This window comes from Poecile atricapillus, chromosome 3, assembly GCF_030490865.1.
Source record: "Poecile atricapillus isolate bPoeAtr1 chromosome 3, bPoeAtr1.hap1, whole genome shotgun sequence".
NCBI lineage: Eukaryota > Metazoa > Chordata > Aves > Passeriformes > Paridae > Poecile > Poecile atricapillus.
The window spans coordinates 60,335,414-60,351,018 of NC_081251.1; the positions used below are offsets into that span (position 1 = coordinate 60,335,414).

Sequence of the window (15,605 nt, forward strand, 5' to 3'; positions counted from 1 at the left end):
CTGATGGCTCTTCTGTACTCAAAGATAAAGATGGGGATCTCTCTGTGTGGCAGGTGAGAGAGAAGATTTGCCACTATGCAAATATCAATAGCTCAGGCACCACATCAGGTGGGTTGCATCTGGGCTGTTTTACACAGCTGTATGTTCAGCCTTACCCTGTGCTCTCTGGAAAGAATTACTGGGTCAGAAGCCCCTCCCTCTTATAATATTTGTGATATTTCTAAATAAGGTTGGTGACATCTAATTCTCTATTCAGGCTGATTTGTTAATGTAAATCTCTCTGTAACTGGGAAATTCTAACTCAAAGACAAAAGTTCCTTGTTAATTCTATGTCTTTTGTATAATCTGGTAGTGTCTAGCAGGGCACCTTATCATCCTTTGGTGCAGAGGATTTTCTTCTCCCTCCTTAAAACATAACTCTAACTATGCTTTGCTTATTGCTATGAAGGATCTGAGTGGAATATGAAAAATAATGCCCTTCTTTTAGCGAATTTTTAAACATTTTCATTAAAAGACAAGAGACAGAGTGAAACAAAGCAGACCCCTAGAATTTTATTGGCACTCAGGACCGAGTTCATACTGAATGGCCTTGAAGTTGGGAAAAGAAGGAGTAGGAGCAGAAGATAAGTAATGACTGAGGCTACTGCTTTGGTTTAGCTTCTATTGCTGAAAGCTGAGCAGCACTTTTGGCCAGACATATACAGTGAAAATGCTACAAAGTATTTTTCAGTAAAGCTCTACTAGCATTTTTCAGTTTTAATGGACAAATTAGAGGAATGAGGTACTGTATTGGTGTGTAACATAAAGCAACTTTTTTCTGTGGTCTTTAAGGAACCTAAAGCCTGCAACTTTCTGGCCTTTTGTGTTGCTTAGTTACAAAGTGCTTCCCACTCTGAGGAGATGCCAGAGATGCCCACACAGTGATGTACCCACAAAAAATGGTGGCTGTCAGGGCTACCTTTGTTTTGGAGAGAAACATCTTCTAACACAAAGTGAAAGGGAAGGACATCTCCAGGAGCTTTCCTTTTACACAGAGCAAGGGATGTAAAAGTGTCTTGGGCTACTTGTTCGTTGCTCAAAACTCCATTGTATTTCATCCGCTGACTGGTGCATTCAGTCTTCCTGGAAATACATACATCAGACAGAGCTGACGTGTTAGCTGTTCATTTTTGGAGGGCACAAGTCTAATCTGTTTCTGCAGGATGTTTCTGAGGATGTTTCCTCTTAGGGTAGGGAGTTCAAAGGATTGGTGATCCAGCCCATAAAAATGGTCTGTGTCCTACACAAAGATACTGAATCCTGAATACTCTTCAAAGGACATGAATGGCTTTTCACTTCACCAAGGAGTCTTTCTTAAGTTGTGTAGAGTTTTCTAAGTCTGCCAAAATGTTCCTTTGTATCACTGTTTCAGACAAACCCTGACAGACTAGCGGAGGACATGATGCGTATAAATGAGGCTAAACAGCAGTATGCAAAGACCCTGTAACACTAATTGACCTTGTGCAGCATTTATGCTCAATCAGTATAATTCAGTAGAAAGTCACAGGATAGCCATGAAATCATTGTGCTAGTTCTTAACCAGTGCTGATTAATGTCTTCTGCTCTCTCACTGATTAATTTTATGGGGTTTTGTTACTCTGGTGGGGATAGCACAGCCTCAAATGATGATATGCTTGTCTGCAAGGAGCAAAGAAAATCTGTAAGACATCCTTGTAAGAGTATCTTTTTGCTCACTTTAGGGGAATAATCTGTAATATTTCTTATCACAACTATTATTGAAAATAGAATGTGATGCATCTCCATCTGACAAGCTGAGCACCACTGTGGTTGTTGGTTGCCATGGGTCAAGGTGACATCTCTGTGGGCTGGAACTTTCCCTTCAAATGTTACTTTGAGCATTCCACATTCACAGAGAATACTCCTTGCAGATGGATGTGGAACCTTAAGTCTGAGACTCAAACATGCAGGGATGAAAGAAATGTTTCTGCAGGCTACTTCTCCACATCCTTCTGTTTTCTATGAGGCCAAGAGAGTATTGGGCAGGAGGTTTCTTCCCCTGATTGGTAGATCTGTAGAACAGTTTATACAGCATTGTTGGAAAATCTTGAATATGGCCAATAAACCAGCACAGCGCTCCTTAGCTTCCTTGTCCCTGAAATATATGTGGGGGTTTTTTAAGCCCTGCATAAACTCCGTTTTTCTTTCCCACCTCTAGCACTGTTAGTCTAAATTTTTTGATATTTAGCCTTATCTGTCTGCTGTTCAGTGACAAAGGTAAGCTGAAGCTGCTTGTAGTCCCCTGTACATGTTGCTGAAAGCGGCATACATAAGCTCAAGTAATGGATTTTGGAGGAAGTTTGCTGCTTCCATTGTAGTTTCTCCTCAGCTTTTATCTGTTCCCAGCTACCTTGTAGCCCTGTCTGTAGTCAGTTATCTTGACTTCTTTTATTTTACTGATTTAAATGTTTTTATTCTGATAAGCTGCACACTATAAAGGTTGGCATAAATATTTTCTTTACCATTCTCTTTACTAAGTACAAACAGTCTTGTTCCTGTGCAAATAAAATCAGCTGTGTGCTTGAGGAATTTATCAGTTTTATCTGAGAGCCTTATCTGCCTGTACTAACAATTGCAATGTCAAGATTGGAGCAAATTCAGAGTTAATTCTCTCCTTAATCCAAGATAGTGGTGGATGTGTGTAGTAGCAAGTGGGGGTTCCTTTTGAGACTTCTTGGCTTAAGGGCACTGGACTACCAAGTTTTGATTTGACATCCAGAATGCTCAGCTGGCTTTGAAATCCCAGCTGCAGGACAATCCCAAATAGAGGGCAGAGTCTGAGCCTCTCCTGCCCACACATGCCAGATGTAAAAGAGGTGGTCCTAGGGGTTGTCACTAGAGACATTTTGGAAAGGATCTGTTTAAAACAGTTTAAAAGAGCAGGGAATTGTTTAGTGTCAGAGGCAGAAAGTAGCATCCAGAACACTAGGGGAAAAGGGTAGAGATCCTGACCTGGGTGGTAAGAGAGTTTTGTGAAGAAACATGGAGGAAGAATTGTTTTATGTTTCTCTACTTATTTGTTGCTAAGTTCTCATTTATGCTAGGCTCCTTGTCAAGAACCAATGGTTCCACTAGAAAAATATGTTCCTTCATCTTCTGTGGACTATGCAATGTGTATGAGTGAATATGAAACACTTTAGTACTGTGATCAAGTAGAATTTCATGCTTGCTTTGACCCAGGTGTAAATACACAATGAGTAAAGAGTGAGGTCTGGATATTGTGTGGTCTGAAAGACTCTTCCCTCTTGTAAAGGGAAGGACACAGAGCAGCAAGACTGAAGGAAAAGACAAGATTCTGTGAGGAAGGAGGTCAAGGGCAATATTTTTAATGCCAAATTTGCAAACATATCCAGGAAAGTATTAAAGTTTATAAAAATCAGTGCTTGTCAGCAGTACCTGAGAGGTAATCCCGTGCCTTGGTCTTAGGCCAGCTATGCAGAACAATTCCTGACAGCAACATTATATTGCTTAGATGATCAAAAAGTATTTATATTGAGGAGTACCATCTATTTCCATATGCTTTCCCATACAGTGATTCTTGGTGACAGATGCAGTGCTGACCCCAAAACTCAAGAGAATGTAGAAATAGCACTTTCCCCAATGTCTGCCTGCTCTGTATGCAAAGGTGGTTGAGGAGTAATAGAGGACTTCTAACTCTTCCTTGTAAAACTGCGCCTGATGATGATGCTTGTGACTTGCTTCCAATAGGCTGCCTTGCATCCTTGATCCCTATGTCCTTGATCAGTCCTCAGGCTGATGTAAATCAAGCTGTCCAAGTGCATCTTGAGCTGCAGAGACTGTAAAATCTAAAATATTCTGATATAAATACAAACCCTTCTGACATCAGAGACAAAAAATACAAAACTGAAGTGCTTTGGCATTCAGTTGTTTAGAAGCTGCTTTAAAATAACACATACACACACACACCACTTCCTAAATTATTTGCTTGCAAGCCACTAATTAATTTCATTGTCATGGACTGACTACAATTTTAAAATTTATTCAATCAGTGTGGGGCTGTAATTCTAACAAACACCATTCAATTCATATTGCATTTTTTTTGGTCCTAATAAGTGTTGAAAATACTAAATGTATCTAAATTTCATAGTCCTGCAAGCTGTCATTATACTGGATTATGAAGATGGTTGCACATATCAGTGAGGGAAGTAACTTCATTTTTTTTAGAACGGTGGCATTTTTCCAAGCTGGGAGCTGGGAAGCTACAGAGTAATATGGACTACATGGCAAATATCTGACATTTTAACATATATTTTCATCATATAGGTGTTTTATCACAGGAATGGTTGAGATTAAATATTGCTAGTCCATTTAGCATCCACTTTACTTAAAGACTTTGTATAGCTGAGTTCATTTTCAGATTAACTTTTGCATTTGTTCATTTGATGGCCTAGTATGCTGGTGAACCAAGCTACATAGGTAATAGTGGTAAATCAGGACACCCGAAAAGGATGAGTTGAAACAGCTTGCAGAATAAATAAAGTACAAATTAGGACAGTTCTGAAATACACTCAGGCCCTGATATCACTGAAGAAAGACTTATACATGAAATAAGGCAGCCTCCATGTAGTCCTCATTTGAATGCACTTGCTAAATACAAGGTGATAAATAGCACAGCTTATGCAACTGTCCACTTTGTGCAAGTGTCTGAATGACAGAAGCACTAGAAAAGAATTGTTTCATGTAGTATAAAGATGTGGATACCAAATGCTGTAACGTAGAATTGGGTAATGGTAGTGATGTTTTAGCTTTCAGGGAAACACCATGTAAGAAAGAGAACAGTGGAATAATTTCAAATTAAGCACTGAAGATTATGGCCTGCAAAAGTTGCTCTTGGATATTAGTTATGGTCATTCAAGAGCAAATTACTTAACTATTTCATAATGTCAGAAATACCTCCTTGTCTTCCATCTTTGCATTATAAGATTAACTCTTGTTGGTGTATCTTCAGTTCCTACCTTGTTTGAAAATTTTCTGTTTTTTTTTTTTAATTTTGTTTTTAATAATTCATCTAAAGAATATCAAATATTTAGTTTCCCATTTGCCTTTTTTGAAAGCAAAGATTCTGATATGTAGTTGCAGCCCTGGAGAGAAAACATCTGACCATCTTTTGACACCCCCAGATACTGGAATCTGAACCCTCACCTCCATGTCTCATTGCTTAGAAAGCAACAACAAAACACAATATAGGTAGCAGATGAGATATAAAAGAATTATTCTGGATGCTTATAAAATATTTATCTGCTAATTCTTTCATTTTTGATGCAGTGAGTGTTGTAAAATAAGAGAGGTGGAAAACAGTGTCTTGCTAGTGTCATAACAATTGTGATATATCCGAGTGCTCTCTCATCTTTTGCACTCCATGAGCTTGTATCTACAGCCTGAAAATAATTTGCACTGGAAAATCACTAGCAATTTTAAATTCTTTTTGCTGCTCTGATCTGGTTCTGCTATAAATTAAAGCTGTTCAAATCTGTCAAGATACACATCTGACAAAAATCAATGGCATGATTGCATGGAGGAGCAGAATTGGAGGAATTTAGAAATAATTGCAGTACAACTTGTATTCTAAAACATCATGGCTTGTCTGTTTCTTCTCACTTGACAGAGCGCAGAACAGATCAGTGCATTGTGCCGAAACTTCCAGGAAGTCCAAGCAAGCAATATGGAAAGACAGAAGGACAACCAGGATCCACCTCCAAGACCACTGGCTCGCCACCTTTCTGATGCAGATAGACTGAGGAAAGTCATCCAAGAACTTATGGACACCGAGAAATCTTATGTCAAGGTAAAAAAAAAATAAAAAATCATGGCTCACATGTTTTTGAGGCTGACCGTGACTTGTGGACCGTCTTAATATATTTTGATCTTATCTTTATACAGCCAGCCTTCCACAAGGGCCATAACCTACAAAGTCTCCTTATCTACTTGTTCCTGTTGTTTCTGGCAGACTTGCTCCTATAGCTGAAGCTGTAGGATTTGATGTAGTAGCATTACTTGTAGTCAACTTGTAGCTGTATTGGTGAGCGGTCATGTGTGGGGAGAAGATACCTGCAAACAAAAAGGGTTTTCCAGGGGGTGTCTCCCCAGTTTTGAAGATGAAAATAAATCTGGTAGAAGAACAGAATAGTTTCCTACAAATGAGTATGTGGAAAAGAGTGCATGATTATTTTTGAACCAGGAAAGCTAAAAGGCACAACTCCAGTGGGTTATTGCACGATATGGAAGTTATTTTTCTTCTGACTGATAAGCCTGCAATTTGTCCCATGTATCTCTCCTCTTTTTATGAACTCTAAAAGCATGTGACTAGATGTCAGAGGAAACATGAGAACATTGATTTCATTGATCTCCAGCAAGAGGGCAGCATCCCCTTTTCTGGATCTCAAAACATTAATTACAGATGTCAGTACTTGCTGAAATAACATTTGTGGAAAAGGAGAAAACAATCCACCAATGCACTAATACAGCCATATGCTGGACTCTCATTTATGATGTATCTTTTAGAGGAATTGCTTGAACAAAGCATGACCATGGAGGTCACTGATATATGTGAAATTCTGCATCAGGAAAAATCCTGTCAGGTTCCAATACTTGTTACGGTGTTTTCTGGGAGATGCTCGTTATTCCTTCTGCATAGAATTTCTGGTGGTCTCTTCCTGGGGTTGGAGAGCCCTGTAGCGGGCCCCAGCCCTGCTGTCATGCTTTGGTGTGGGGTAATAAGTCTTCAAAAATGGCACTAATTTTTTTAAGAAGTGACTGAAAAATTCCTTGATCACACCTACCTGACCACATAACTGAACACTTTAATAACTTACAGAATTTTAAAATGCTACATATCCTTCTGAATTTTACTACAGATGTTTAATAAGTGGCAATTTATATAGTTTATTTAACATACATAATTAAAACATTTGATGCCATTCATATGGATGGACTTAATCATCTGTAATAATTCTTCCTCATGCTAGGCTAAAATATAATTTGTTATAATCAAGTTGTAAAGCTGTAAGGATGAAACAAAAACATTACATTGAAATCAGTTTGCCTCTAATTTAGCAGTACCTTCAGTGCTAACAACATGCAGGCTATTTTGTTACTGAAAAGGAATTGTATCTTTAGTTCATTCCCCAAACTTACCCCTATCTCAGGGCTGCCACAAAAAGAGCAGTTTCCAAATGGTACAGAAAATATGAACAAATATTCTTTTTTTCAGGACTTGAGCTGCCTCTTTGAGATATACTTGGAGCCGCTTCAAAAAGAAACCTTTCTTACTCAGGATGAGGTGAGGGAGTATCTGAAAAAATGTCCTTATCATTCTTTTATGGGTTAAGACCTTGGCACTTGGGTTTTCCTTTGCCAAGAGCATGGCAGAAAAAGCAAACAAAGATGTCAATAGGAATGACACCAGTCAGTGCCTTTCTCTCTGGTGTGTGCATCACTTCCTTTTCTTAAAGGGTAATTGTTCTTCTGAATTAACTGCTGAGAAACCTTCACTTTTTGCATGTATTTTTCATAAAACCTGTTTGAAAAGTATTAACAAAGACATTACTGGCCTTTGCAATCTCTTTGTGTGTTACATCTCCTTAGTCCACTGTTTTCAAAAGACCACTTTTAGGTCCATGGAGTGCTGTACTTCATAGCCTGATGTTTTCCACAGATGGAGTCCTTGTTTGGCAGCCTGCCAGAAATGCTGGATTTCCAGAAGGTGTTTTTAGAGACCCTTGAAGATGGAATATCTTCTTCCTCAGATTTTAATACATTGGAAACACCATCTCAGTTCCGGGTAAATATTTCATCATTTCCTACTTTGTAGCGTGCCTGGAAATGTTTGTGAAAATCTGGCTTTAAGAAGTTTCTGGCTCTAAGAAGTTTTGTAGGCTTGCTTTTATGTTTGAAGCTTTACTTTGGATTACAGAGCTCTATTCAGCAATGAAAGATAAGTGCTACTTTTCATGGTTTTATCTTCCTTCCCATGGCAAAAGTTGCAGCATGGAAAAAGGCAGAGTAGACTTGGAGTACACGATAAACTGGCAGTGTTTGTGAGGCAGAACTCCTTTCAGAGAGTTTATTGTCACTGTGCTGAATTCTTCCCTGCCTGTGCTTCTCCCTGCTGTGCCCAACTAACCCCCAACAGACTGGGAGCTTTTCTTGTTAAATGCCACAAGTTTGAGGTCCAAGAAGCAGGCTTGTGAAGAGTAAATGGCTGTGGCACCACCTAGTACCTGCTCTGACTGGAGGAAGTAGATTCCCTGGCAGTGGAGTCACTTGCTCAGGAATGGGTGTGACTGCTGGCAGGCCTCCTGAACACTTGCTGCATTTTTGGGGAGCAAATGTTGATTAAAAGAGGGGAGAAGGCTGCTTTCCTCCTCCCTCAATACTCCTCTTATATTTGCTTTGGGAGGCATTTTTCTAAAAACCTCTCTCTTGTGATTCAGTCCCTCCCACATCTTCCCAACTTCCCCTTCACCCAAGAACATCAGAGGTGTCCTGTAATTACCACCTGCCTGAAAAAAGGAAAACAGCTGGAAAGTAATCCCATACGTGTTTTACTCCGTTCCTTCTGGCTTTGGCACTTTTATGCCTTGCTTCCTATGCTTCACGTTTTTTTCCTAGCACAACATAGTTATATGTCTGCTGATTTTTGTTCCTGTGCTGCCTGAAATATAAAGTAAAACAGAATACCTGCTGAGGAAGAAAGGAGAAAATTGCAGGCTATGCCTAAATAGGCTGACCTCTACATTCAGCAAAATACAAAAATATCATCGAGTTACTAGCAGTAGTATATTCATGTTATATATATATATATATGAGATACATATCTCATATATATATAAATATATATGTATATGAGATACATATAGAAAGATAGCAGATACTCCGCCATTGGGTCTGCTTGTTGTATGCCTGAATATTTATTTAGGATTCTAGTAGTGAACTAATATTTTGATTGTTTTGATTTCAGAAATTGCTGTTTTCCCTTGGAGGCTCCTTTCTGTATTATGCTGACCACTTCAAACTGTACAGTGGCTTCTGTGCAAACCACATCAAAGTTCAGAAAGTTCTTGAGAGAGGTAATTTATTGTCTTCATTACTGTAATTCACTTGCATGAATTCAAACTGCAGTTAACTACTGTAACAAATCTTGTCAACTTGCAGAGAATATTGGATAAAATCAAGGAATAAATATTGATATAAAATAAGGACTGATCAGGTATCTTTCAACAGGAAGATCTAAGATCAGAGGTTCTGCTAAGCATGGTATAGACCTGAATAATAAGATTCCTTTTGTAGCCTCTAGGCAGTAGCCTGGAGAGCTGTAGAAACACCTTCCACAGGTTTATGCTGTCTGCAGGCTCAGACTCCATAAAAGCAGCAACAAATGGAATAAATCAGGAATTACTTCCTCTGCCATTCGCTGCAGTGCAGTGGAAAAATTAGAGGAATCATCTCACCTTCTTAAAATTGCTCTCTCAGCCCTTTTGAATGTTATTTGAAATTTCAGGTAATTATTATGAAATGCATAGTGTACACTACTCTGTAAATCATCTACTGAAAAGGGTGAGAGTTTTGGTGCTGGGTTCAAATTGCCATTCCATGGTTTTTTTCAGTTATTGTAGCTTCCATGACTTTCATGTTCAACTGAACCAATTCTTTTTTTGCATCTAGCCAAAACAGATAGTGCATTTAAGACCTTTCTGGATGCTCGAAATCCTACAAAGCAACATTCTTCTACACTGGAGTCATATCTCATAAAACCTGTTCAGAGAGTGCTGAAATATCCTCTGCTTTTAAAAGAGCTGGTGTCGCTGACAGACAATGAGAGTGAGGAGCACTATCATTTGACAGGTAACACCTTCTTTTCTTCTACAGGAATGAATATGAGTTAAGTTTTATTTCCTGCCATTTCTGACGATACAGGTAGACAGCACAAAACCTGTCAAAACCTAGAGAGAATTCCCTCCCTCTCCTTAAAAGTATTTTTTCATTCCTTTAGCTAAAGCTCCTACTTTGTATGTCCAAGTCCCTTTGAGAAGTAGGTATGCCCAGGATTTGCCATGGCAAGTAGGACTGGGATCTTTATCCTCGTGCACAGGAGCATGTCAGGTCACAGTATTGCCTTTTTATTTTTTTTTTTAAACCCAATGGAGAAACTCTGACCAAGGCTCCATCTTGTGGTTATTATTTAATTCTTGAAATACGTCAGAGTTTAAGAGCACCACAGAAGGAAATATTTGTTGTTTGAGGTCTTTCTGGAGCTCTTGCTTGTGTACAAGAGATATTTGTCAAATGTTTGCAGTCCTCCCATGTGGAGAGACTTATCAAACATGCATTAGAGTTGATTCCTTTTCTAGGCTCACATGCCTGAGACTTCAACCTGGCAAATTCCAGTCCAGGCCTGTCATAGCACCCGGTGGATAAAAATCAAGAGATGTATTTTATGGATCAATTGTCATTTTCACAAAACAGATGCAGACAAAATACACTGTCAGTAAAAACTCATGAGCCTCTTACTGACTTCAAAAGGAGCTTCCAGTATTGTTCCCTTCCCCATACAAGCTGGGGGTGGGGACTTTATTGCAGATCAGGATAGATGCCAAACTGCTAAATGCTGTGCCATTAGGAATTGATGAAACAAAGGATCTCTGTCCAATTCCATTCTGAATTAATACAAAAATCTGGAATACATGGAATCCAGTGACATTCTTGTTAGGAAAACATAATTTAAATAAAACCTGGCCACCAGCATTGCATGTGTACAGCCTATGAGGAACTTGTACAGCCTAACCCTGTATTTCTTTGTCCATTCTGGGATGAGACAAGTGCAATTTGTTTGTCTTAAAGATCATTAGATAACTTATTCTAGGATGAGTGTAGATTACTCCAGAGGTCCCAGTGGCCCTATATCTACAAGATGCAAGATTTAACCATAGTACTATCATACTGCTATAAATATTGATAACTTTGGGGGCTTGTCACTGAAATGCTTATTGCAGCCTTTTCAGCCATTTAAGACACCACATGAGCATTTTTCACTTACTCTGACCAGGAAGTATTTCTTCTGCTGTTGCTATGAGAAAGTACTATTGATACAGAGCTATAAATCAGTTCACCAGACTTCGGGAAGGTTGACATCATTTTATGTGCCTCAAGAGGAATTAAATTTAAAATTACCATATTTAGAAAATACAAATTAATTACATAGCTGTGTATAAAATTTTTAAACCTTACAGAAGCTCTGAAGGCAATGGAAAAAGTAGCAAGTCACATAAATGAGATGCAGAAGATATATGAAGATTATGGCACTGTATTTGACCAACTGGTTGCAGATCAAAGTGGAACAGAGAAAGAGGTAAGAGAAGAAAAAACATGTTGCATTGATTCTTGAAGCATTATCCAGCTTGCTGTTGGGGCTTTGTCTCTTCCTGAGGTAATTTTGGGAACGTATTCGTGCTGGGCTTGCTCCATTCTCTAATATTTTGACTTCTGTTTTGTATCTGTCGGTTAAATTTCTTTCTGTCAGTAGGTTATGGTAAAGTTTTCAGACAGCTGCCAGAGCTGTATTCTGGACTGACAGGAATTGCAAGCAGGAGTAGATACAGTTCTCAGTATGAAAAAAAGCCCTCTTGTCAAAACATTGCAGAGATTATCCATGCCCCAAGGCGTTCAGATTTTATGCTATTGAGTTCTTAAGTTCTTAACATATTTTTTCACCCGTATAAATGAAAATGGCAATTCGAGGGATTTCACATTAAGATCTGTTATTCTCATTCTCTACACTTCCAGTGCTGAGGCATGCAGGAGTATTTGACAGAGCAAAACCCATTAGTTATACAGACTGTGTGCAGTCATCTCCCAGAACTGGGGCAGCAAGGCCTCAACTTAGCCATTTACATCAAACAATTACTAAGCAGATCAAATATGTAAAACTGGATATCAGATATGAGAGATGTCATCTCAGTTGTTTCATTTCCTGCCAGTAAAAGTCAAATTGTCCCTGTTGACACCTGGTTTCTCATCATTTTTGGGGAAACTGAACTTGACAGCCTGTGATATTCTTCAGCATTATGTTGTGTCCCACAGAAGAAAGAAGCCTCAGAGTACAAGACCTCCATTAATTCTTCCATTGGTAGTGTCATTAATACTAATTACTCTGTAGAAATTAAATATATTTACAGCTAATAATAAACCTGGTGTTTTATAACTAGCTATATGCAAGTGTAGGGGCTTATTACTTTGTGTACTTAGGGGCTATTACTTTGTATATTTGTAACCTGTTTTGAAAAAAGGGATTACTCACACTTTTCCTGTTGTAGTGAAGATCTCTTTCTATACATAAATACAGAAAACATAGATCCTTAAAGTTATCAATGTGTACTAAAATGCAGCACTGATGTATATATTTATAATTATATATTTATATATATTTATTTATATATTATATTTAATTATATATTATGTTATAATTTAACAGGTGACAGAGCTTTCAATGGGAGAACTTCTGATGCACTCAACAGTTACCTGGCTGAATCCTTTTCCATCGCTGGGCAAAGCAAGGAAAGACCTTGAACTTACAGTGTTTGGTAAATGTTTTCCTTAAGGACTCTGCGCTTTCAAATCTGAAGATTGCCACATTAGATCTTCTCACAGGATAAAAACCCCAAACTCCTTTCCCTGTAGTCATGTGATGTCTAGGGTGGAGTTATATGTGAAAAAAATACATAGCTGTATTTTCCTGACAAGAAAAAAGTTTATATTTATTTACTTGATGGTACTGTTTGGTCTGTGAGCCACCCTCAGCTGCTGTCTTGCCTATATTTAAACTATGAAAATCAGTGATTTTCAAGAGGCAGTATTAGAGTCTTTAGAACAATCTGTAAATAAGGCTTTCAAAGGAGGCTTGTGGGAAAATTGTGATTTATTCTACTCTTGTGAATTCAGACTAACTTCTGCTTTACAGCTACTGCACTGAAATCCCCATCCAGATTATTTTAACCCAAAACTTGATGTGGAAATGAGAGCATACAAACAAGAGTCCATTTCTTAAAAAAAGATTATTTTAATATTTCAGTGGATAAACACCTTCAGAAGAACTCCATGTTCATGGAGTTCTCTTTCTCAGGGCACTCCTTCCCTGGGAAGCATAGTTAAGATGCTTCAAACAGAAGAACAAACTACTGAACTGCAGGAAGAAGAGATTGTGTCCTTCACAGCACTTTCTGGCTTATAGGCCCTTCACTCCACTCGAAAATGTCCACTCTCTACAGAAAGAAAACTTTTACATCTAACCTACATCTTCTGTATTTGTTTATGTGAAGACTTACAGGAGATAGGTAGTTGCTGGTAGTTTCAGAATAAATGTACAGAATGGCTTCATCCTAAATGTTCAGAACAAACTCTGAGGAAAAATAGTGCCATTGCATCAAAGTGCAGGATGAAAAACCCAGCTGTCATCTCAGCACAGGGAAAATGCTTTTCAGTGTTTGCTTATCCTTCACATTACCATGCCTATAATAATCAGTTCTGTAAGATAGTATTTTCACTGAATATTGTAATATTATGCCTATAATTAACAGTTTTCCTTTCTTTTTCTTTCTCTTTTCAGTTTTTAAGAGGGCTGTAATACTGGTGTATAAGGAGAACTACAAATTGAAAAAGAAAATGGTAAGTCTGGTGTCACTGGAGGTGGTGGGTTTTTATGATATTACTGCAATGTGAAATGGAATGGACCCACATCAGCGTTAAAGGGGGAGTGACTGAGATGAAACACCACTTTCCCTTGCTAGGCTGGAATTATGGCTATCCTGCTAAAACAAGTGCTTAGTATCTGTGTAGCAATACATATTTTTTGTTATTTAGTAAGCATCATCATCTTCTGTGTGAGCCCCACATAAATTTTATCAAGTGGAATATGAAACATTACTATGCAGAAATCACTAATTCTTCCAGATAGCATTTATGATGGCCTACGTTACAACAGGATGTAGGTGAAAGATCTTTGTTTTACAGACCCTTGATTACCCTGGAAGGAAAGGAAAAGGGGTATGTAATAGGAAAAGCCAATGTTACAACATTCTCTGCACCCACTTTCAGACCTGAAATGTGGAAGTCAGGTAGAAAATTGTATGTTCCAAGTACCAATAGCGATATACTGCACCATGCTCATTGTAACAGATGGAAGGGCTCTAAAAGTAGCAGCAGCAGCTACATGATTAATGTATTCTGCTAATCAACAGTCTGCATGTTCTTTCAGAGGGAACTTCTTCCCTGGTAGTACTTATAGGGAAAGTATTATTTTTATCTGTTAAAATCAAATGACTTTTAAAAGTTGAAGCAATTACGAATTCCAAAGGCTGTGTCTATCACCATTTTGACTACTTTTATAAGTTCGTTTTAAGAGAGTGAAGGAAAGTTTAATCAGTTCAGTTTTTCTTCAAAGGCAGGTCTTTTACGAGTAGCACAAAACACCAGCACTTCTTCTACTTCTTAGAAATACCCTTTGTTTTCTTTCTACAGCCTGCTAATGTTCGTGCTGCACATAATTATGGTGACTTGGATCCATTTAAATTTCGTTGGCTGATTCCTTTATCTGCTCTTCAAGTTCGACTGGGGAACACAGCAGGTAACTCTCTTGCAGTAAATGTTTTAGGACTGAATGCTTTTCTGGGATTCTGTAGTACTGCTTCTTCCAGATGTCTTTCTGAGCCTCTGGAAACAAGCAGGTGTAGAGAAAATACCATCTATCCACTGTTACCTCTGCACTCAGGGAGTACAGGCTTGATACATTTACATACTTTCTTCATTTGGTATGTTGACTTCTTCTGTGCATTAAAGGAGATGTAACATGATGTAAAGGAATGACAGAATGGAAATTCCCAATAAAAGGCAGGTGGTTTGCCACAGTTGACATCCTGGTGACATGCTGGTGCTGTGTGTGACTGATCCTGTTTTGTTCAAACCGGGGAAAGGTGACTCTAATTTGTGGTAGTGAAAGGGCTGTGGGTTTATTTTCAAGCTGATCTTTATAGTCCTATCCACTTCTGTATGTTCTATAAAGAGTCATGAGGTCTTCAGAGCACACCTGTTTAGGCTGGAAGACACGGAGAAGAGCAAGAATGGGGGAAAGCAACTCCCCAGAAGAGAAGTTATCAAAGGCAGTGCTAGGCTGCCGCAACAAGAGAGCTCAGGGGACTTTCTCTTGGGTTCCACCTTGGGTGAGATCTTCTGTAGCTCCACATGTTGCTGAGTTAACACTGCCTTCTGGAGAGTAGAGGAGCTCTAGCCTCGTCTAATGCCAGAGCTTTTGTGGTGTATGCAAAAGTATAACGTTTCCTTCCATCCACAGGAACAGAAAACAGCTGTATTTGGGAACTGATTCACACCAAGTCAGAACTAGAAGGCAGGCCAGAAACAATTTTTCAGTTGTGCAGCAGGTAAGCTTTACATGGAGATTGTACTTCACAAATTACATTAATGGACTTTTGAAAACAGGAAGTATTTTCTCCCATGTGACCTTTGCATAAGCAGTTTCA

At 38.6% G+C, this 15,605-nt stretch overlaps 1 protein-coding gene across 3 annotated transcripts in view; it reads left to right on the forward strand.

Moving 5' to 3' along the window:
- TIAM2 (TIAM Rac1 associated GEF 2) overlaps positions 1-15,605 on the forward strand; it is a 97,450-nt gene that overhangs the window by 78,932 nt on the left and 2,913 nt on the right. For all 3 annotated transcript variants that reach the window (XM_058835566.1, XM_058835565.1, XM_058835564.1), the window contains 10 exons: positions 5,684-5,863; positions 7,289-7,357; positions 7,733-7,858; positions 9,038-9,146; positions 9,742-9,921; positions 11,307-11,425; positions 12,548-12,656; positions 13,679-13,737; positions 14,590-14,695; positions 15,419-15,506. In XM_058835566.1, the coding sequence (XP_058691549.1) occupies positions 5,684-5,863; positions 7,289-7,357; positions 7,733-7,858; positions 9,038-9,146; positions 9,742-9,921; positions 11,307-11,425; positions 12,548-12,656; positions 13,679-13,737; positions 14,590-14,695; positions 15,419-15,506 (1,145 nt within the window). The remainder of the gene's footprint in view (positions 1-5,683; positions 5,864-7,288; positions 7,358-7,732; positions 7,859-9,037; positions 9,147-9,741; positions 9,922-11,306; positions 11,426-12,547; positions 12,657-13,678; positions 13,738-14,589; positions 14,696-15,418; positions 15,507-15,605) is intronic.